Raw genomic sequence first — 23,597 nt, forward strand, 5'->3', positions numbered from 1 at the left:
AAAAAAAAAAAAAAAAAGAAGAGGAGGAGGAAGTGGAGAGAGAGAGAGAGAGAGGAAGGGAGGGAGGGAGGGAGGGAGGGAGGAAGGAAGGAAAGAAGGAAGGAAAGAAAATTAGCCCTAATATTAGCATTTCCCAATTTCCAAGGTGTAAATACTCCCATTGGAGTTGGTTTCAAGCTGCCAACTCAACTTGGAGATGAAGAGATGCTGGCAGTTGCTTTTGAGAAGCACCAGTGCTGACGTCAGCTCTTTCCTCATCCCCCAGGTTCTAGTTCCGTATACTCCACACGGTGCTGGGAACAGGCTTTCAGTGCTGTTAATGATCCTGTCCATGTAGCATCATTATGGTATAGCCAACAGCCTATCTAGTCATTTTCTAGCCTGTTGAAATTGAGGTAGTTAAGTCTCTTTGTGAATTTGTACATGTTAGAGTTACCCTAATTTTCCAGGCGCCCTGATGTTTTGCTTCCTAATCTCGTTCGACTTGCTTGTTCCTGGGATGCGCTGTGCTGTCGTGGGTGGGGCAGCCGGTGAGGAGCGTTCTTTCTATCCTGCCTCTGACCTCTCCATTCCCATCAAGCGGAGAGCAGATCAGAAATCACTTCCGTGGTCTGTCTCCAGTGTCAGTACCAAGGAAAGGACCAAATGGTCACTTTGAAATAAGAGAAGGCGTAATATTTACTTTAAATAAACATGCTTGAAATTATTAGACACCATTAGAATGTACAGGACTAGGTCTTCTAGACAACAGGAGTTCCTGGCACATATAAAAATGCTTGTTCCCTTGTTAAGGGTGTAAGAGCACTGGGCAGGTATGAGTTCCACTGATTGGTGTGTAATGCTGGCTGGACTTTACTTCCCGCCTTGCACTGTAGGAAAATTTTACTGCTCTGCAGACCCGACTACACGGGTGGCAGCCGCGCTGTTTTCACAACAGCATTGCTGTTAGTTCTTGCAGTTCCTGTGTGACTGAGACAGTGAGAGGCATTGTCCAAATTCACTGGTGTTGGAGACCATCTTTGGGTGAGGAGAAAGGACCAAGTTCCAGACCTTAGTTTGCCCAAGGCTGCCAAATGTAGATGAAGATTTGTTCTGCAGCCTCTGAGGCCAGAGTCATGGCCATCCACTCCAGTTAGACTTACTCTGTGGCTGGACACTGAGGTTCAAACCCCTACCAGCTGCCTTAGAATTGGGTGTTCTTGGTGTGAGAATGTGTGTGGATTCGCACACGGGGATTTTTGTGGGTGACCTTTGTTGACGCCTTCCTGGTGGCGTTATCCGTGATGTCAGCCTAACGTATGAACTTCCTGGTGGCGTTATCCGTGACGTCAGCCTCACGTATGAAGAGCTCCCCTTTTCTTTCGTAATTTTGTTGTCTTCTTAGTAGCCCTAGAGGAGAAAGACGTAAAATGCATTTTGTGAGCTACTGGTGATTTTTCTCTGTTTGCACAAATCTTGGTTTCACTGCCCTCATGTATTTTATTAGTGAATATATTATCTAATAATCAGAGTTAGGAACTTCAGTTTTATTGTGAATACAATAAAATTTGCAACAGAACAATAATTTATAGGCAGAAGTTATCTCTCAAACATTATAATCTCATAACTTATAATTTCTCAGTAACTTATAATTTTTCAGTATAAATTAAAATTCTCAAGCACATAAATTTTGGCATAAATAAACTTATAATTTTATAGTTTATAATTTTCACGTATAAATTTTGTCTATGTCTCTGTTTTATTTAATTATAAGTGGGTTTTCTTCCTGTACCTGTTTTCATACTTTTAGAGGAGTTAAAATTATTAGTTGATAATATTTTACAACTTTAAAATAAGATGAGAAAATCTAATTTTGAACTCATACTTTTAGCCTCAAATTTCATTATACTAAAAACTAATAAAAAATGTAAAATCACAGTGCTTGGTGATTTAACATCCAAACCTAACATATAAGTAATTAACCTTTTAAAAAGATTCAGGCTCCTGTACATACCTATTCATTTATGAGCTTCAATTCATGAAATTTGTATTTTTTAAATGATAAATACTTTAAAATAATTTTCTTTGACCACAGAAAGTTTTAGCCCTAACCAGATTTCAAATACTAATTTAGCCTCCATTATGTGGTTTGGTGGCAAGAAGGAAATATATTTTTTCTCATCTTACAATAGAAATGTAGTATTCTACATTAAATAGCGTGTGGTGACACCAGTTATCTTGACAAAACAAAGTTTTTATATCAGGCCTTTAAAATTTCAACAGAATTTAAACATTATTTAGATAAAACAATCATGTTACAAAGATGACTTTTAACAGGATGAGGCCACCCACAGTGTGCACTAGAGAATATTGCATGCGAGCCACCCAGTGAGACTGAGGCAAGTTTTTCATCTTTGCTTAAAGTATAGTCACCAGACCAGATAATGCAGAAACTTTTTACAAGCAGCGATCAAACAACCGAAAGCAGTTTATCTTTTCTCTCTCCTTTCGTTGTGGTTAATTAAAACTAGTTCACAAGTTTCAAAATTTAAACTATTTTTGTACACAGCAAATTTTGCTTTAGATAAAGCAACTCTTTCATTACAGCAATTCATATAGTTTGAGGTCTTTTAGATAAAGAGAAAAAAAAAACCTAGGAAATGTGCAGCTCATGTATGCTTTTATAAGAATTACTGATTTAAGAAATACTCATGATGCTGCCTTCACGTTTGTCATTTGTAAATTACTTATGTAATTTTCTTTGCCTGCTACGTAGAGATAATTCTGCCAAGAAATAGAATTCATTTTGAATATTTCTTTTGAGCAACTTTTCTGAAAATGATTTCCTTGTTTTGTTTATTATCCCACATGTAGATATTGAGTCCACAGAGTTTAGCTAATGTACATGTGTATGCACACACATGCATATGTATGTGTTTTACCCTATTGTATGAAGTTCTGAAATAACCTCAGGGCCCATAATGGCTACAAAATTTAGAAGAGTAACGAAAATAAATGTAGGTTCACATTAGAGAATTTATTTGGGCATGGTAAATATGGTTGTTTTTATATTGGATACCATTCTTAACATATGAAAAGACTTAGGCAAAATGGAAATTTTATTTTAGCAAACCATAAAAGAGACCCTAACCTTAAAACAGTCTGTTGAGTTTTAATGTAAAACTACAATAGCAGTCTTCACATTTTGTTTCTAGTGCCCAGTTACACATTTTCTGATGAAAATCAGCTTTCATCTCAGTTTCCTTTCCTCCCTTTAAAACAGGAGCAAGTAATACTGCGGACACATTGTTTCAAGAAGTATTAGGTCGGAAAGACAAGGCAGATTCCACTAGAAATGCACTCAATGTGCTTCAGCGATTTAAGTTTCTTTTCAACCTTCCTCTAAATATCGAAAGGAATATTCAAAAGGTAGAGTACATATTTATTTATGTACATATGGTTGTAGATGTCATACATTTTTAAGATTTTTTAAGATGTTTTTTATATTAACCAAATGTCTTCATTTTGCTTTAATGACAGTTTTCAAAATGTTTCTTTATTTTAAAGGGTGATTATGATGTGGTTATTAATGATTATGAAAAGGCCAAGTCACTTTTTGGGAAAACGGAGGTGCAAGTTTTCAAGAAATGTAAGATTCGTTTATTACTTTTAGATCTTCTACTTTCCTTTCATAGGAAGAATGTGGAATGTGTTCTGCAAAGGATGTTATATGAGTTTTAGTTTTTGTTTATATGAGACTCTCTTTAAAATGTAAAACAATTACTTCAAAAATAGCAGGATGACTTTTCTTATTTGATATGTAATGAAAATGAGCAACCATGACTAGGTTGTTAGCCTGAGATATTCTTTGCCGTTTGTTAACCGCAATGCTATTAAAGAGTCTTAGTTTACTGGAAATAGTGACAAGTATTTTATAGAGATGGAAACCTACATTTTAATCTTCCCGTCTTCAGAGAGACCAATAGACTTATGAATTCTTAACTCATTTAAAGGAAACTCAACATCTTTTGAAATTATTTCCAATGCCAGAGTTACAGAAAATATAAAAGTTTAAAATGCTTTTGGTTAAAGCCTTATCCATCAGGAGAAATATCATAGGGCTTTATTAAATTTAAAAATGAAATCTGTAAGGACTCAGAAAACTAAATTTATTTTTTTATTGTGGTAAAATATACATGCAGTGAAGTGTGCAGACCTTACATGTTAGAGGTCAGTGAGTTTTGACAAATACATACACCCTTGTAACCTACACCTGAGATAGTGTCCTGATGACTGTAGACAGGGCCCTGGTGCCTCTGTGTGAGTCAGCCCTCACCCCACTCAAGCAACTACTGTTCTGCTTTCTAAAATTGGATTTTAAATTTTCGTTTTGTAAATCTTGTGTATTCTTTTCTTTTTAAATAGATTATGCTGAAGTAGAAACAAGGATTGAAGCTTTAAGAGAATTACTTCTGGATAAATTGCTTGAGACACCATCAAGCTTACATGACCAGAAGCGTCACATAAGGTAAGGCTTCCGCAAACATTTTGTTGAATCACGTGTATCTGTTTGGTACTGGAGGTATCATGTAACCTTAAGGCTAACTTGAGGGACTTTAGGAGATTATGAAATGGTAAAGGGGAAGACAAATAGCAGAAATTTAGAGGTGTCTGGTGTAGGACATCAGAATTCTTTTGAATACTAGTAGATTTGGGAGTAGTTATGGAGTTACTTTTTAAGAAAACTCTGCCATTTTCGGGAAAGGAAAAGTAGTCTCAACCTCTTCCTCCTGCTGAGCAAGGGGTACCTCGCCTAGTGGGATGGCGTGGGTGCCCGTATTCTGTGGAGAGGGGCTCCCTGCATGGCTGAAAGCAGAACACTGCCACACACTGGGTGGGAGGTGCATTATGCCACAAGATGTGCTGCTGCTTAACAGTAGAGTAAGTTCTGGAAGGTTTTAGCCTTGAATAGCTTTCTGATTTCCAAGCCTTTAGTGGTCAGTGAAAGAGAAATAAAGTCACCAAGTGAGCATACTTTTTAAAAAATTGTAGTAATATTGGGCCAGGCACGGTGGCTCATGCCTGTAATCCCAGCACAGCACTTTGGGAGGTCGAGGCGGGCTCATCACTAGGTCAGGAGTTCGAGACCAGCCTGACCAACGTGGTGAAACCCCATCTCTACTAAAAATACAAAAACCAGCTGGGCATGGTGGTGTGTGCCTGTAATCCCAGCTACTCAGGAGGCTGAGGCAGGAGACTCTCTTGAACCTGGGAGGCGGAGCTTGCAGTGAGCCGAGATCTCCCGCCACTGCACGCCAGCCTGGACAACAGAGTGAGACTCCATCACAAAAAAAAATTTGCAGTAATATAAAGAGAGGTGCATTTCACAGGATATGAAGAGAAGGCCTTAGAGCGAAACAGTGTCACATAATGGGAACTAGTTGTTAACTTTGGGCAACTGACTGGAGTTCTGTTTTTTAGTTTCTTTGTCTGTGAAACGGACATGGTAGTCAAATCTGCATCTCAGGGTAGTTGCAGAGATCATCAGAAATACATCCTCACCCGGCACATACAGTCTGTAAATTTTATATATGTGTAGTTTATGTCAGGATTTGGAGATAAAGCATATAAATTTTAAGGTTTTATATCTGTGATTAAAATATTGACCTCATTTTCTGCTAGGAGTTTTTGAGTTTGGCCTTTGTTCTCAGAATAAGTTATTTTCCAAATGTAATGGTTTTTCCCCTTGAATTAGTGACGTTTACTGAATATGCAGTGGCTGTGAGATGATAGTAGACTGTGTATATATGAATTTGGCTGTGGTCCCCTGTGATCTTTGAAAATGATGTCTCAGAAATAGGCACGGTGGCCCAGACCTGTGATCCCAGCGCTTTGGGAGGCCAAAGTAGAAGGATTGCTTGACTCTAAGAGTTCAAGACTAGCCTGGGCAACATAGCAGCACCTGGTCTCTGCAAAAAATCAACAATGAGCCAGGTGTGGGGATGCGTGCCTGTCGTCCCAGCTACTCAGGAGGCTGAGGCAGTAGGATCTCTTGAGGAGCCCAGGAGTTCGACGCTGCAGTGAGATGTAATTGTACCACTGCACTCGAGCCTGGGTGACAGCAAGATCCTGTCTCTGAAAAGAAAAGACTGTCTCAGAAAGAGGGTCTGGCCTGAAAGCTGCTGTGTGTGCAGTTGTGAACGGGGAAAGGATCCGCACCTGGACCTGTGTCCTAGTGACGAGACGTACAGCGGGAGTATGAGCTGTCGCCGCTGGCAGCACGCTAGTATTGCCCAGGAGGAAGCCAGCAGAGGCACTGGCGGTGGGATAAAGAGAGGGCACTGTGATTGCAGGCTGCCACCCCTGCACGTGTGCGGCGTGCTCAGCGCTGTGTGGGGTGTGTGCTACGTGTCCTCTCTAATCCTTATCGCCACCACGAAAGGACGCTTGTGTGGTGCCCATTGGACAGGTGAAAACACCGAAGCTTGCCCAGCACACACAGTGACTAGGGGGATGGGACCCCTGTTTGGCTTCAGAGCCCACCCTTGCTTCTCTCTAAGCTGCCTTCATGAGAAAGAATGTATATGGGGTTTTTCCTGGTTTGTGGAATCCTTGAAATTTAAAGCTGGAAATAAACCACACATTAGTTATCCCACTGCTTTATTTTCTACCTAGAAAGCTACAGAGTTCCAGGGAGGCTGAGCGTCGTGTCCAGGACACGCAGCTGGGTAGCGTCAGACGTCCTGAGGCTGCTGTTTCCTGCTCTGCCCCTTCACTGTGTGTGCTTTGTGTATTTCTGGCCTGTTTACACATGTTATTTTAAACTTGCCTTTAGTAATGCGTTAAATCTTACTGAGTGTACAAATTCTTTATGTTGTGAGTTACCATCTGAATGGATAACTCGTGCAGTTCTTATGACTGTGTAACTTACTGGATATCCTTTAAAAGGTGGTGGTGCCAAAAAAGATTCTTTTAAGTAGCCTTTTAACTACCATTTTTCCTGTCATCTTAAAGGCAAAAGAGCAAAAATATAAACAAGTCAACAATAATTTATGTATTTTTTAATGATTATTTTATTTATGATGCTTTGAGAAAATACTGAGCAATCATTACCTTTTTAAATTAAATTTTAGTCACTAAGAAATAGAAAATAAGATCAGAACCAGGTCAAATACCTGTTGGACTTTGAAATCTGTGAACATCAAGTAGGAATAGAGAGAGCTTTATCATGAACAAAAATGTATTCATTTTCTTACGTAGTTCAAATTATGCACAGTAGAAGGGAAAATTAGATTACCACTCTGTTGTCTTACTATTGTTCACAATTTTTTCCAATATCGTTCACTATTTTATCTAATTTAAACCTTCCCAGTTCTTCTCCCTCTCCTTATTTCTGTCTTGATGCTGGCAGGACAGAAAGGGAAGGGAAAGCTCTGCATATCCCTTTCCACAGCAATGTGGCTGTGAGAAGATCACGTCAGAATATGACTAAAAACTTTCTTAATTCTTAGATTTTAAAATACTGAGCCTGTGTTCATCATAATTAACATTCTTTACATTGCTTTTAATCTAAAAGCCTTTTTTAAAAGTGTTCTTAATATGCAGTTTTAAAAAAAATGGCAATAACGTATCGTTCTAAACAAAGAGCTTTGAAATGGAACTTATTTTTAGCTGCATCCTAAAAGTAAACAAGAAACCGATTTGAAGAGCCCCGCACAAGTTGTCATACTTTTGAACTGAGTCTAGAATTTCTAAGAGAACAACTTTATCTTGCTTTGTAAAACTCTTATAAACTCCTTTACCTTAGTGCCCATTAATAAGATGGTAGAAAAAGTCTTTTGTTACTAAGTTTTGCAAGGACACAGTCAACATTTAAAGAGACATATAATGTAAAAAGTTACTAAGCAAAGCTTATTGGTTCCTCTTGCTGTACTCCTGGAAGAGGAACCCTTGTACTGAACTGTCTACATTCCTGTTCAGTAATTTAAACATTAAAAGGAACACCGTCCCTAAAAGAATATCTCTATATTTTACTGCTAATACCGAATCTGAGGGCTACGTGAGTGAAAGTGTTGGGAGAAAGCATTGCAGAGGTGTGTGGAGGCAGAACAAGCCTATTTAGGGAGAACTGAAATGCATTATCCGCAGCAGGAAAGTACAGAATCACTTCTTCGGGAAGAAAAGACATAATGTACTATTGGTTGTATTTATCGTTCAGGTAATAAAAGAAGAAAGCCTGTGTGAGAGAAAGAATCAGATTGGATTTTGGAATCTGAAATGAATCCCCTGTGCCAAGCTAAATGTAACTGGTTAGATTGTAGTTTTTTCCTCAGGATACTATTCTTATTTATGAGGAGGAGCCCTGGTGACTTCTTAATCTGAGCAAAGCTCTTCCTTCTAATTGACCTGCCACTTTCTCAGCACAGAAACACATCCTGTTTGCAGCTGCAGGTGGTCACAGGGAGGAGGAGATGGCACTTCTTGGCCACCTCTGGGCAGCCTGAGTGTGGCCCCTCTGCAGATGCCTGGATATCCAGCTCCCCACAGCACCCAGGCCCTCCCTGTCAGCTGGGAGGATCAGTGTTCTCAGCATTTTATTTGTTGCTAACATATTACCAAGTGGATTTGTTTCTCCTCTGATTGGCTGCTGATTGAGATACCTGAGTAACACATGCTCACCGCTGGAGGAATGGGCGGGAAGCATGGGCACACCCCGAGGGGCTGAGGTCTGGCCCCAGGTCGGCCTGGAGCCATCGATGACGTTTGCCGCTGAACAAAAACCTCTAGACCAGAGACAAAGGACGGCATATGGCTTAACAACAGTTGTAAGACAATAAATGCATTTGGACATGCTCTTGGAGTTGATTTAATTGGATTTAGCTTGCTATATTTTATATTTTGTGAGGGCTGAGGGCCAAATCTTAAATAATATTTGACAGAAGTTTTTCTGTTGAAATATGTGTAAATGGTCTCTATGGGTTTGGGTGTTTTATATACAAAGACTTGAAATATTGTAAGCATATTTAGGAACTAAGAAAAGCACCGAACTATACTGTATTTTCTAGGGAAATACTTTCTCAGTCATGAGTGTGGGCTTTAGAGGTGCGTTGTCTCCAGATCTCTTCACGGTTGGGTTGGCCCTCATGTGGCTAGTTTTAGAAAGCAGGGCCGTACTGCCATCTCGTGGCCGTGTTTCATATCAGAAAGGAATTAAAAAGCTGAAATTTAAGACATACTTGCCCAGTGTCTGCCGGCTCCCACCTGTGTCTAATGTGATGACTCTGAACTCAGTAGGAAAACTCTGTGAGCTAAATACAAAGAGAAATGCCACCGAGTAGCTGGGGTCACTGCAAATCGCCCATGTCTTTTAGAGAGCTGTTCTTAGTAGTTTTATCATTTATTATGTGAAAAAAAATGTTAAGCTCTGCTGTTTATTTATTTTTTGTTTGCTTGTTTGTTTGTTTGTTTTGAGATGGCGTCTCGCTCTGTCGCCCAGGCTGCGGTGCAGTGATGAGATCTCCGCTCACTGCAACCTCCACCTCTTGGGTTCAAGCGATTCTCCCGCCTCAGCCGCCCGAGTAGCTGGGACTACAGGCGCCCACCAACACCCTTGGCTAATTTTTGTATTTTTAGTAGTGACGGGGTTTCAGCACATTGGCCAGGCTGCTCTCAAACTCCTGACCTCAGGTGATCACCCACCTCCGCCTCCCAAAGTGCTGGGATTACAAGCAGGAGCCATCTCACTTAGCTAAGAAATTTGAATGTATTTCATTGAGAACTAAATATTAAAGACTAATCTTTGACAGGGGACAAGACTAACTGATATCATTTTAGCCTTTAAAAAGTAATGATTTTAAAATATGCCAGCGTTTCCCTTTGGCCTCAACCTTGGGCTTGCTTTTTCAGGTACCTGTCTGACCTTCACACCCCTGGTGACCCTGCGTGGCAGTGCATCGGAGCCCAGCACAAGTGGATCCTTCAGCTCATGCACAGCTGCAAAGAGGGCTATGTGAAAGATCTGAAAGGCAAGGATTTCTCTTCCAGTGTATTATGTGATTCCTTCGTGTCATTTAAATACATTTTGGGAATGTTTTAATGTTGAAGGCAATGACTACCGATCGTCTTTTGTTTGTTTTGTGGGTTTTTTGGCCACTGGTTAGCGTTGTACTGATGAAAAGGGACCGCTCTTGTATCATGTCTGTTTTTGTGGTTGATGGGCAGTGTTGGCGTTTTGGGGCAGGCAGTGTGATGTGTGGTTGATGGGCAGTGTTGACATTTTGGGGCAGGCAGTGTGATGGTGAGGAAGTGACATCAGTCTTTGGTAACTGCCAGTCTGCACGTCGTTTCGTCACGTGTATGTTGAGTCCTGCTGTGTGCCAGGCACTGCACCCGGTGCTAGCAAGACAGAGCCACTGCCTCCCAGAGTTACTGCTGGAGGAAAGGAAAGCCACTAGACATGTAACTAACTGACTAAAATGCTGGGACAGGTGATGAAAAGAAAAAAGAAAATCAGGATGTTCCAAAAGGGGGTGACTGAGGAGAATGCTTTAGATGGCTGTTGTGGGAATGTCTCAGAGAAGCCTCCATGTTAGAACTGCAAGGATGAAAAGTAGCTTACTAGCCACCTCCGCCTGAGAAAGGGACCACCTGTGTGGCGGCCCTGAGGGAAGCTGGGGGAGAGAAGTCAGAGGTCTGTTTGCATGCAGGTTTACTGGCTTTTGTTTGTATGCTATCATCTGAAGAATATTGAGTATATTGAATGCCTGCTGTGCTGCAGACACTGTTGGGTGCTAAAGTCACAGTAGTCAGGACAGCAGACAAGGGCCTGGCTCATGCAAGCTCACAGAGTAGTAGGGGAGACAGGGAACTAGCCAGCTGTTAGAATATGATGTGCTGTTTCCTATGATTGGGGAAGTTCCCAGTGACATTGGAGTGCTTAGGAGTAGCCTCTGATCCGGGGTTTTGAGGTCAGGGGAGTGACATTCTGAGAGATGAAGGAAGTGACATCTCTTTTGAGATCGGAAGGCTCTCTGCATTGGCCAGTTGAAATAGAGGAGGAAAGCATTGAAGACTGTTCCAGGAAGGGAGAATGTGCACAGGTTACAGGCACGAAAAGCCCCCTGAATCCTGTGTGCCTGGAGCTTAGAGCGTGGAGGTGGAGTGAGGAGACGGACTCTCTTGGCCGCTGTGACAGGTTCAGACTTCACCCGGAGTGCGCTGGGGAGTCGGGGATGGATTTTAAGCGGCGGCCGGTGGATTGGGGGAAGACAAGCTCGGACTTACTTTTGAAAAGATGACGACTGTGGCCGTCCATGGTGGGTGGATGAGAGGAAGCAAGTCCAGAGCAGCGAAGCTGGTGAGGAGACAGGCACCCCACCTAGTGTGGAGGTGGTGGGCATGTGAGGAGGAGCATGGACTCCAGGGCCGTTCAGGAATCGAATTGATAGGGCTGGATGATGGACGAATGAAGAGGAGGAAGGAATGAGCCGTGATTTCCAGATGGCTGCCTGGCAGCTAGTTAGGGTGGTGGTGCCATTGAGTTAGGGAACATGGGGGAAAAAAGTGATTCTGCCCCTTTGTTTGGACAGCTTGACTTGGGGTTATCTGACATGTAAGTAGAGATGGAAGTAGTTGGATTTAGAGACTGAGAAATTTGAGCACGGGGGGCGTACAGGTGGTCCCTTGGAACTCACGCGTTTACCCAGGAAGATGAAAAAAGAAGCAAACCCAGGAAAGAGTCCTGACAAGTAATGTTTAAGGGACTGGTAGAGGAGGAGAAGCCTGTGAAGGAAACAAAGAAGGGTGGTCATGGCAGGAGGGAAACAGAAGGGAGTGGTCAGCAAAATCTCTGAGACGAAGCAGAAGATGAAAGAGAAACGTCCTTGTGATTGCTCTTAGGCTGTTGGTGGTGACTCTGGCAAATGCAAGGTCAGTGGCCTGAGCCCCTAACTGGATAACATAAAAGAGTAGTGGTCCTCATCAGGTCCCCAGGAGGATTAGGAGCTGTAACAGGAGAGCAGTCTTGGCAGAGAAGGGAGTACAATGGAGAGGTCGCCATTGTTTATTTCTAGCATAGTTTTGTCATGGATTAGCTGGCTGGGGTTTGAGTACTTTCCAGCTCTGATTCCATTTTTTCTAGGCTTGATATTTAAGAAAACCCAAATATCTCTGCTGAAGCCATGTCAACATCCCCATTAATGTTATTAATTATTTTATATTTTTTAGCAAGTGAAAATGACAGCAAATGTTACAGTCTGTAGTCTTTGGGAATATTTAGAGAACCTTACATATTTATTTCTCTGTTGATTCCACTAATAATTTTTGAGTCTACTCTGTTCAGCAGAGCTCTCAACCTTAAGGACCCATCAGAGTCCACTGGGGCTTTTTAACAACCAATTCTCAATTCTTGGCCTTACCCCTTCCCTCCGTGCCAAGCACATTCTAGTCTCTGTGGCTGGAGCCCAGGTGTAGGCATTTTCAAGCTCCTGGGTGGTTCAGGTGCAGCCAGGGCTGATCCACCAGGGCGCTGGCTGCCGTGCCTGGGGCAGGAAGTGCGGTGCGAGCTGGCCTCTTGGAGCTTGTGATCTAGTGAGAAACACACCACCTAAAAAATCACGTGGGCATGTATTCGGTCGGGATAGTGAAAAGTGTGAGGAAGTGGGGAGTACAGAATTTATGAAAATGTGTGACAGGAGGGTGCAGTCTGGTTGCGGGGAAGTCCAGGGAAGTCTCCTAGAGGAGGTGAAATCTCAGTTGAACCTTAAACGACGACAGTCACTTCTCTAGATAGGCACTGAGAAGCGTTCCAGACACTTTGTAGGTGCCCAACAAATGTCACTGCTCTCCGGCAAAGGTGGTGATGAATGCAGTCACCATATTCACTGGGTACAGGTAGGATATGTGGTCTGATTGAGGATTTTCCTACTTACACTTACAGGAAACAATCTGAATACATAATTTGGTATGAAAATATTTGAATTTCTGGAATATGTGTGTAATTTATGAAGACAACATAATTGGAAAAATTCCAGAAAATTTCATTCATCTTGTCATTTCTTTACCTAAATATCCGTCACCAAAGGTCTGAATCTTTCTCAGAGATAGAGGGAAACACGCCTTCATCTTCCCTTCCCTGATGTCTTAATGTACTGCTATATATAGTCATTCTAAATTGCTTGAAGTCAGCATTTTGGAAAAAGAAAAGGTGACATAGCTTTTGTGTAACTCACCTACTCTGAGCAAGCTTGTTGCGTACCTTGTTCATCACTTGGGAAATAATCGAAAGAATGTGCATGAAATGGGGGCAGTGCCTCAGGTTACTTGCGTTACTTCATCTTTTCATTAGAAAGTGGAGGGCCGGTGCGGTGGCTCACACCTGTAATCCCAACACTTTGGGAGGCTGAGGCGGGTGGATCACAAGGTCAGGAGTTTGAGACCAGCCCGGCCAACATAGTGAAACCCCATCTCTACTAAAAATACAAAAATTAGCCAGGCATGGTGGCACGTGCCTATAGGCCCAGCTACTCAGGAGGCTGAGGCAGGAGAATCACTTGAACCCAGGAGGCAGAGGTTATGGTGAGCCAAGATCATACCACTGCACTCCAGCCTGGGCAATAGAGCAAGACCCCATCTCAAAAAAAAAAAAAAAGGAGAAACAATTCCTTACAACTCTTTGAACTTTACAATTTTAACGTCAGTACAATATAAATGTCTTAAATTCACATTTTATTTTTTCTTTTGACATTCAGAACATGCTTAACTGTTCCCTCTGTCATTGTCAGTAAACACTGCTAATCTAAATGTAGGTAATTCTAACACGTGAGAGCCTTTTAACTGGAAAATTGGGGTGGTTTTTTGAACTTAGGTCAGAAGTGATTTTCACTATTAAATTTTGGAAAATCCCACATATATTTAAAAGCAGAACGGATAATGTAACAATACCCCATGTACTCACCCTCACTTCAGCAGTTACCAATTCATAGCCAGTCTTATTTTATCAACTCGTAGCCAGTCTTGCCTGCTTCTCTCCCCTTCCTCACCCTGGATTATTCTAAAACAGATCACATCATTTTATCCATAATTAATTCAGTATATAATTCTTAGAAATAAGGATTCTTTTTAAAAACTAACCAAAATACCACGACCGTTACTTAAAATATGAATACTTTTTAAATATGAAACACTCCAATTTCAAATTCAGAAAGTTTAATTTCTTCGGTATCTTTCTGAGCGCATCGATACCATTGCCTTTGAGCTGATACTCAGTGCATAGGCAAATGGTAAGTGACATGTGGCATAGATGCAGACAGAACGTTTCCTCGAATGGAAGGAGAATTCGCCATTAGTGAAATAGAGTGTGCTTTGACCAGTTTGCACTTCGGTATTTTTCTGTTTCTCATTTTTATATGTGTATGTCATTGCACACGTTACCTTTAATATACACATATCTACAGCCGGGAGTGGTGGCTCACGCCTGTAATCCCAGCACTTTGGGAGGCTGAGGCAGGTGGATCATGAGCTCAGGAGATCGAGGCCATCCTCCCTAACACCGTGAAACCCCGTCTCTACTAAAAATAGAAAAAATTAGCCGGGCGAGGTGGCAGCCCCTGTAGTCCCAGCTACTCAGGAGGCGGAGGCAGGAGAATGGTGTGAACCCGGGAGGCGGAGCTTGCAGTGAGCTGAGATCACACCACTGCACTCCAGCCCGGGCGACAGACCGAGACTCCGTCTCAAAAAAAAAAAAAAAACCCACATATCTACATTTACATCTACAGGTAATGAATGTCATTGTATCTATGTATGTATATGTGTGTGTGTGTTTATATAAAATATTTGCCTTAATTATACGTTTGCTGGGAATACACACAAATTTTCTTTTATGTAATCTACAACTGTTGTTGACGAGGGACCCTTGGTGGATATTTTATTATTGTCCTAATTATATGTAACATAAATGTAAGGTAATACGGGGGAAGGCCTACTAAATATTATTTGGAATTTCTTTTGAGCATCCTCTCATAATTGTGACATTTTAGATGGAGAAGAAATCTGGGCAACTGTCGTTTTGTGGGTGACTTTAGATCTATTTCGCATGTGACAAAGGTATCTCATAGAAGCCAGGGGACAGACCCTCGTCCTCTGTATCCTGAGTAGGGATGGGACTAGTGAGTGTCCAGGTCTCCCCCTCTCACCTGATCACACTCCCTCCAGACCGGTGAGTTAGGGAAATAGGTGACTGAACACCTCCCTCTGTTTCGCTGTTGGAGCGAATACTGCCTCAAGCAGGATTTCTCACTGGAGTCAGAACCGATGAGCATTCCCCTGGTAAGGGAAGGCTGGCTGGTACTTGGGGATTCATGAAGAGCTGCGCCTGAAACTAGCCAAGCTAGATGAAGTGCTTCTGGTCTTTATTACTTTTATGCTATTTTGCTATACATAGGTGAATTCTATTAAGGAAATTTTATGCAGACCTCATCACTCACTCCTAAAATTATATATGCAGTGTAAATAAATGCTCTGAGAATGAGCAAGTTAAGAAAATGGAGATGAGTGAGAGAGCATCCAGTACCCCAGGAGGGATCCTGGGAAATGCAAGGCTGTCCCTGGGAAGGCCCACCGTGCGCCCACCAGAGCCAGAGGAACTCATGGCAAATAAGTTGGATGTAAAGTTGCAGAGCCAGCAGCCTGCAGCGGATGCCACTTCTCTCTTGATTGGAGTGTGTCTGGTTCTTTTCTGATGCCCAGTGCTTGGTAACAGAGTACTTACTTGTTTGCGTGGCACCTGCTGTTTCCTTGAATTGATTATAGCTGTCCACTGAAGGCTGGAGCATTTGAAAAGGCAATTACTAAAGTAAGAAATGGCTTAGAAATGATTTGCCGTAAAAGGACTGCCTACATTTTATCTGGTACTTTGTTGTAAACCTACATTGTTTTTATGCGGGTTTTCTCAGGAGCCAGCTTTTAAAATGAAAGCTGACTACATTCCAATATAAAGACAGCAAGTTTTAAGTAGTTCCTTTATTATAATATCACTACTTAGACTACTAACACTGTAAACTTGTTTAAGTAAATCCACTAGCAGAACAATGGATAAGAACAAGAATAGCTTTGTGAAATGAAATGCAGTTTTAAATGGGTAGACTATAAATATTTCAAACAGAAAATAATTCTTGATGTCTTTTAAAGTAAATGTGGTCTTTGTGCGTGAATCTAAGAAATCTAATATATAAATATTTTTTTAAGTCTGCTTTTTTAAAGCAAAGACTTTTGCTTTTCACTTTGGTGGTTTGGGAAAAAAAATGTTAATTGTATGTAGCCCTGTGGTATTCAGAGAAAATTTTATGAGCAAAGATGGTGATGGGTTTTCAGAGACAGCAGTCCTACCTACAAAGCCACCTTTTTCCAAGAAAGATCCTTTTGTAGATGAAGCATTTGGCAGCAGAGTTTGCCGTACGGTTGATATTCCTGAGTCCCGCCTTAGACCGCTCTCTGGACTCGTTTTTGTAGTAATAATATACACTGGTGCTAGCAGACGGTGCCCTTCGGAGCACAGCACGAGGACAGGATGGGAGCTTACCCTTGCACCTTACACACCCCGGGGCCTTGACCTCCAGACACTCCACATGCCTCTGCCCATCGTATCTGGGCAACTCTGTAGCCCAAATATGATCTTTTAGGTTTTTCTAAGGGTGAAAAAAGATGGGAAAAACAAGAGCAAACTAAGGTTAATATGTTAAAACCCATCTTGAAACCTTTGAAATGCTGATGGAAGAGTTTATTGTGTTTTTCCGGGCTGAACATCAGGTTAACCATGTTGCTTCTCTTCCCCTATGTTCAAAGCAGCCTTGTGTTCTGAACTGTTGTACATGTTAAACTTTTACTACCTTATAAGAGTGTCACCCGCCTTTTAAAATCCCTGTGAAATAGGTCCAAAATTAGACTGAGTCTTCAGAGGTTTCCTGCCAGGAAAAGCCTTTGGTTAACCCCCTACTGACATTCACAAACAGGATTTTTAAAGGTGGTCTTCAAAGGTGTTTTTTCCTTTGTTCTGAATGTGAGTTAAAATATATGCTGGCTACATCTGATAACTTAAGGGAAAAGGCGTCAGGCTGCACAGGGTAAGCATTCCCTTCTTTCAGAGAGGTGCTTCATTAGAGCTTCTCAAAAGGCCATAACTAGAATTAGGGTTCAGTAGGCAACATTTAGAACAGGAGCCACAGTGTTAGGTCAGCAGTAAGTCCTCCGGAACAGCTACAGAGCAGAGGAGAAGACATGTGTACCTGGCTCAGGTTCTCTCTGAAAACGTAGACATGATGTGTCCCATCTCGAGCGGTTTGAGTCATCACAGTGCTGGGGCTGTGATATTACAGAAAGAAACCTGAAGAACAGGCTGTGCTAAGTATCTACCCTCTTCATAACTTCTGACACTCACTGAAGTATTAATTACTTGCTGAAAGAAGTAAAAACATTTCTGTTACTCCAAGAACCTTAAGGTACACAAAGTCCGTATTTTCTACACAAGCTCATAACATACGTGCATAAATCATATTATTACAGTTTATGATTTTGAATTTACATAGTATAATTAAACTTTTCGCATATTCCTGTATGCGACATTACATTAGAACCTCCATTAGGAAACCGTTAGCAGATTCATTGAATTTTCTATGGAACCATACAAATATTTTCATAGTTAAAAAGTCAGTATAAGTGTATTGTTGTATATATGCTAAATCTTTTAACAAAATTATAATTTTAATTTTGAAGTTATAATGCGGTTGTACGTTAGGAAGCTTCTTTTTTATGAAGTCAGTTTTCTAGAGATTTAAAAAATTGTTTCTTCCTGAATATTTATCACAGCATGAACCCAGGATGAGAGAAGTTGGTTTAAGAAAAGGAAAGGCACAACTGCAGCAAGTACAGATACGAGATGCTGGTTTATGTCCATCTTCCCTCCCTGCAGCCCAGCGCTTGGGTGGTGTCTTTGTGAGCTGTGTGCAGCTGCCAGTGGGCTGACCTCCGGGGAGACTTCTGCTGTGCACTTGTTCATTTGCATGCTGTGATGACAGAGTTTTTCAAAATTGTCTTTAGAAGATGAAATGCTTAGTGGGGTTTTATTTACCTGCTTTAAGATGTATAAGCTATACTCTGTCTACAGTGTATATGCACACAGAGAGAAAGTAGATTCAGGAGAGGGAAGTGGAAGAAGAGTACCAGTTTATGATTGCAATCAAAATGATCTTCCCTCCAGCAAGCCAGTGCTCTGATTTTCCTTTTTCTTTTGTCACTGTTTCAGAGACAGAAAAAAACCCAGGTGCTATTTAATATGCCACAACTTAGACTTGAAACGCATATCATTAGAAACTGTTGCTGTTATTTGTGAATAGACACATATCATTAGAAACTGTTACTGTTATTTGTGAATAGCATAAGTTTGTGTAAACAGTTGTAATGACCAGAGTGCAGATCAGCAAGTTTTTACATAATCATTTTACATAATGGTTTGATTTAAACTCTAATTTGAAAGCAATTTATCTTCCAAATTAAAATTAAGACTAATAATACTTGTAATAATTAAGCAGTTTTTTTTTGAAGTCAGTAACCTGGGACTTGAGAATTTGATTTCTTTTGGAATAGCATAGCGCTCATTTGTAGATCCCCATGTAGTAAAGTAACAGCTGTTGAATATCACAGGAAAAAGTTGGATTAAGGTCTCTTTTTTTTGTTTCTCCTGTTTTATAATAGATTCTATTCACCTTACAATGAATAATCTATCTTTTTTAGATCAGACAGGCCAAAAAGGCCATGTGAAAAGGACCTTTTCAATTTGTGATTGTAGCAGCTGGTTCTTTTCTCCTGCCCTGGCTTACTGTGCATCTGGAAGAAGACTTCTGGCAGCCGGAAGTCATTTCATGTCTAAACTTGTCCCCGTCCTTCACAGAAACAAATGTTTGATGATGAATGTCAAACACACATCGAATACTAACTTTACTTGGTCATTTAAAAATACTGATTATTATAAGTATTTTTGTTCTGTGTTCTGTCAGTTTTGTAATTCCTTTATTTATATGTTCTAAGCAGTTTTCTGCATGTAAATCTATATGAAACCTACTGAAAGACATAGGACTTTAAGAAAAGCATACATTTCGTTTTGATTATTCAGTTATCCAGCTTACTTATTACCAATATATGATTCTTGCATAACTAGCCAATGGTAGCCAGTAAATGCTTCTTCAAAGTTTATACCTGTAGTTTTGCTTTTAATTTACATTTCCTTTTTTGAACGCTTGCTTTGAATGATATGGAAATGCACATCTGAAAGCTGCCTGGAGCCTGTGAAGGACAGTCCTGAGTGAGTGAGTTAACAGGGGCTTCTTCACTATGCCTCCCTTTGTTTAATTTGGATTAAATGATTCTCTTTAAATTAAGGAAATGCCTCTGTCAGAACTTTAAAAATGTTATATATACACATATATATGTATATGTATACATGTATAATCAGAAGATCAAAAAGCATTTTTATCTGCTGACACAGGTCTAATTCGTGAGGAATTTGTAATCTGCCTTGATACGCCCACCCCACCCCCCACCCCCAGCTTTGGCATTGAAATTCCTGTGTGTGGTGTGCTTGAAAGGAATCCCATCCTGCCTGTGTCTGTGGAGGCTCCCGGCCCGTGTTTGGTCAACAAGCAACAGTGGGTGGTCGGGCCGCTGCGCAGGACAAGGGCCCGCTGTGCGCAGGAAAATGTGTTCAAAGGTGTTTAAGGACCGTGAGGAAGTCGGCCACCCTTCTGAGAGTCTGAGGCTGCAAATCAGTGTTCCCCACACTGTTGTAGACTGTGAGAAAACTTGCTGTAGTAGGCATGAAGGATGAGAAAATACAGTGATCTTATTCACCTGGCTCCGCCTCAGCAGGCTTCCCTTAAGAAGGGTCTCTTCTGCCCTGTGTGTGGTGTAGAGTGTGCTTTAAAAATACTATTTAAAATCAGAAGGACTTGCACAGCTTTGAGTGGAAAGGATTTGACTGATAAGGTTTCCTGAAAGTCCTACAGAACTCTAGGTATAATAAGCATTTTCTATCGAGTCTTCTTAGCGTCCTTATCAGTTTTTTGCAGTGTTGTAGGATTTTTCGAGTTTTAATATAAACCTTTTAAGTTTCTGAGCTTTCCGGAAGATTTTTTCAGATCTATAGTTTAAGATAAAGCTGAAGTCTTACTATGGTAGAAATTTCACAGTTGTTGGAAAAAATAGCAGATGTTTCAACTTGTTCACGGCAAATTGTGAAAAATAATAGATTTATATACATGTAATATAATATAAATTTTATAATTGAGGTTTTTTCTACACTTCTTAGTGAAGTGACTACCGATTGTTTCATTAGTGTTCTGGAAGAAAATTATTTCTGCAACTTCTGAAAACAAATTTTTCCAACTATTTTTCTCTCATTAAAATTTCCAGAGGTATTTTTCTAATTTTTATGTTTGTTTATAATTTGTTAAATGTATCTGCATACTTAAAATTAGAAAAGAATTTTGAGGATGTTGCAAGCATACGCTATAGAAGCATTATTTAACTGGAAAAATAAAATACTAACTTTTGACTTCCAGTAGTTAAAAACTTCGTTGTGTCTTTTTTTAATGTTAAGGATTTTTTTTCCTTCCAAGATACTAATTCCAGGCATTTGTCATAACATGTGTATCTTTCCTTTGATATATTGACAAAATATAAGTCAAATACTAGTGTGGGGAAGTTAAAAGATATAGCTAGATCCTAAGAATATTTATTTCCAGAATTTTGTTTTGTATAATTTCTCCTGCAAACATCACATACAATTCTGTAATTAGAAATACTACAGTGACGGTTTCCCATGCTACAGGGAGATGTGCCTGTTTGCAATTTTGTATTCAGAATAAGCTGGAGTTACTCCTCGTTGAGAGATTACAACCACATGTTTTTGATCTTACAAGTACTTACTCATTTGAGTGTGTTTATTACTGTGCTTACTATCTTTAAAATAGCCAGACTGAAATCTGTAACAAATATTATAAAATTCCGTTACAGTTTTCACTGTGCCTTTTTTTTTTTTTTTTTTTTTTTTTTTTTTTTTTTTTTTTTTTTTTTTTTGAGACAGAGTCTCACAGGCTGGAGTGCAGTGAGGTGATCTTGGCACACTGTAGTCTCTGTCTCCCAGGTTAGAGCAATGCTCGTGCCTCAGCCTCCCGAGTAGCTGGGACTACAGACACGTGCCACCACGCCGGCCAGTCTTTTTGTATTTTTAGTAGAGACGGAGTTTCACCCTGTTGGTCAGACTGGTCTCAAACTCCTGACCTCAAATGATCCGCCCGCCTTGGCCTCCCGAAGTGCTGGGACTATAGGCGTGAGTCACCGCACCCAGCCACACTGTTACTTTTTTTTATTGCTTTTAGTATTTTTGGGATGTAATTTCCATTTTAAGACATAATTTTCACACTTGCTCCATGTGTAGAGGCAAACTTTTTATACATTTAAAATGACACCACCACTGATCAGGGTCCTAAATTGTACGAATAGTGATCAGAATCAATGTCTTTTCTGTGTTGTTTTCGGTGGTGATTTCAGGTTTCGGATTTAAACTTTGAGTCATAGAGTCAGAATTTTATAGCTAAGAAGACTTTTAAAATTGCATAGTATGAAGCCCTAATCTTTACAGGTATATTTTATAGGATAGGTCAGCGGCTCCGTGGGCTGCTACAGAACCTGATACCAACTGCATGACCCTGGAAATTCTCAATACAATTAGTCCCTGCCTCAATTTCAAACTTGGGGAACAATGTGGTAGTATTGGCCCAAATGAAAAATAGTTATCACCTTTTCGGCAGGGCCAAAGGTAATAATTTCCTACTTGAAAAAAGGCTTTTTAAAAATTTTCATCCAGAAAAGAAATTCTAGGAACAGTTAATTTCTAGAGAAAATTTACTGCCAAGAAAACAAGTCACCTCTCAAAACTCCTATCAATGCAGCATTACTTTGAAAAGGGCAGAGTCAAACACAATTTTATGTTGTTATGGGATGTTAAAAACTGCACCCGGGGCCGGGCACGGTGGCTTACACCTGTAAACCCAGCACTTGGGGAGGCTGACGCGGGCAGATCACAAGGTCAGGAGTTCAAGACCAGCCTGGCCAACATAGTGAAACCCTGTCTCTACTAAAAATACAAAAATGAGCTGGGCGTGGTGGCACATGCCTGTAGTCTCAGCTACTTGGGAGGCTGAGGCAGGAGAATCACTTGTACCCGGGAGTTGGAGGTTGCAACGAGCCAAGATCATGCCACTGCACTCCAGCTTGAGCAACAGAGTGACACTTCATCTCAAAAAAAAAAAAAAAAAAAAAAAACCCACCTGACCACCATATGCTTTAGGTAGTATGTATAGTTTTTTTTTAAATGAGATATTGCTATCATATTGTAAGGTGAAACAAGACAAAATAGACTGATACATGAAATATTTAAAGCCTTTTGATGATTTTATGTTTTATAGAATGTTTTTTTCTGTTTTAATAGAAATGCTTACCATGAAACCAGTTCATATTTGTAATAATTTTGTGAGTTAGAAATACTAAGTCATGTAATTTAAGAGGAGTGTCAGAATTATTGAGCTTTTTTTTGGACACTTCGTCATAATTTATGACAGCTGATACTTAAAACGTTTGTATTACTTTTCAAAACATAAGCTTTTAATTCTCTATAAAATAACTCTTTCTGAGATCATTTTTTGACAGTCAGAAAATGCCAGTGTTAGGGAGAGGAATACATTTCTAAGCTGGTACCCACTGTTTAGTTGACAGGGCATATTACGCATTTGTGTGCAGCTGTGAAGCGCTACCTTCTGGACACTCAGCAAAATACATCTTCCAAATGTATTCCAGATGCTGGTTAGTCCTGAGGGGCATGTGCTGTTCCAGCTCCGTGCTGCTGTGTTGTACTTACGGTAATGCCAGGGCACCAACTGGAAAATTCCTTCATGGTTACCTTTCTTTTCCTGATACAGAAAACTGATGATGTGGTTTCTAATAGAACAAAAGCATAGTAATACGGTTTCTGTTATTAAAGGAAAAAATATATCAATCTTTTAACCATTGCAAAACTCAAGATGTATTTAAACTATACAAATGGTTTAATATTAAACAATTTAAAGTTATACAAATACCAGTTATGAGGAGAAAACTTTTTCTGAAATAATTGTATTTTTTGCAGAAATGGTATATGTGTACTTTTAGGAAACTAGGAAGTGTTTTCCTTCTTAATCACAAATTCATAGTCCTGAAACCTTCAAGAGTAAGTGAAATGTAACATTTTAAAGCGTTTTTTATACTTTAGAAATGTGCATTTTAATATAAATTATAAGTTTTATATGTATTTTTAATGTGATGCTAAGTTTGGGCCCCTTTATTTTTCTCTTTAAAGTGTGTTAGAAAATTCATATTTTGATATTAATTTCCTGAATCCCTCAACTGATAGAAGTGATACCTGTATAAACTTCAAAGGAAAATGTCATAAATCACTAAAACATTCACACACAAATGTATTTTTGTATGAAAAAAGTCAATTAGAAAAATAATACTTTCTTCACTGTATTTTTTTA

General features: G+C 40.1%; 1 protein-coding gene across 6 annotated transcripts in view; it reads left to right on the forward strand.

Annotated features, from left to right (window-relative positions):
- Window positions 1-23,597, forward strand: part of EXOC2 (exocyst complex component 2) — a 164,945-nt gene that overhangs the window by 90,473 nt on the left and 50,875 nt on the right. For all 6 annotated transcript variants that reach the window (XM_017850353.1, XM_017850351.1, XM_017850352.1 and 3 more), the window contains 4 exons: window positions 3,263-3,408; window positions 3,547-3,628; window positions 4,405-4,507; window positions 9,886-10,004. In XM_017850353.1, the coding sequence (XP_017705842.1) occupies window positions 3,263-3,408; window positions 3,547-3,628; window positions 4,405-4,507; window positions 9,886-10,004 (450 nt within the window). The remainder of the gene's footprint in view (window positions 1-3,262; window positions 3,409-3,546; window positions 3,629-4,404; window positions 4,508-9,885; window positions 10,005-23,597) is intronic.

The sequence above is a fragment of the Rhinopithecus bieti genome, unplaced genomic scaffold (assembly GCF_001698545.2).
Source record: "Rhinopithecus bieti isolate Rb0 unplaced genomic scaffold, ASM169854v2 scaffold_32012, whole genome shotgun sequence".
Lineage (NCBI taxonomy): Eukaryota > Metazoa > Chordata > Mammalia > Primates > Cercopithecidae > Rhinopithecus > Rhinopithecus bieti.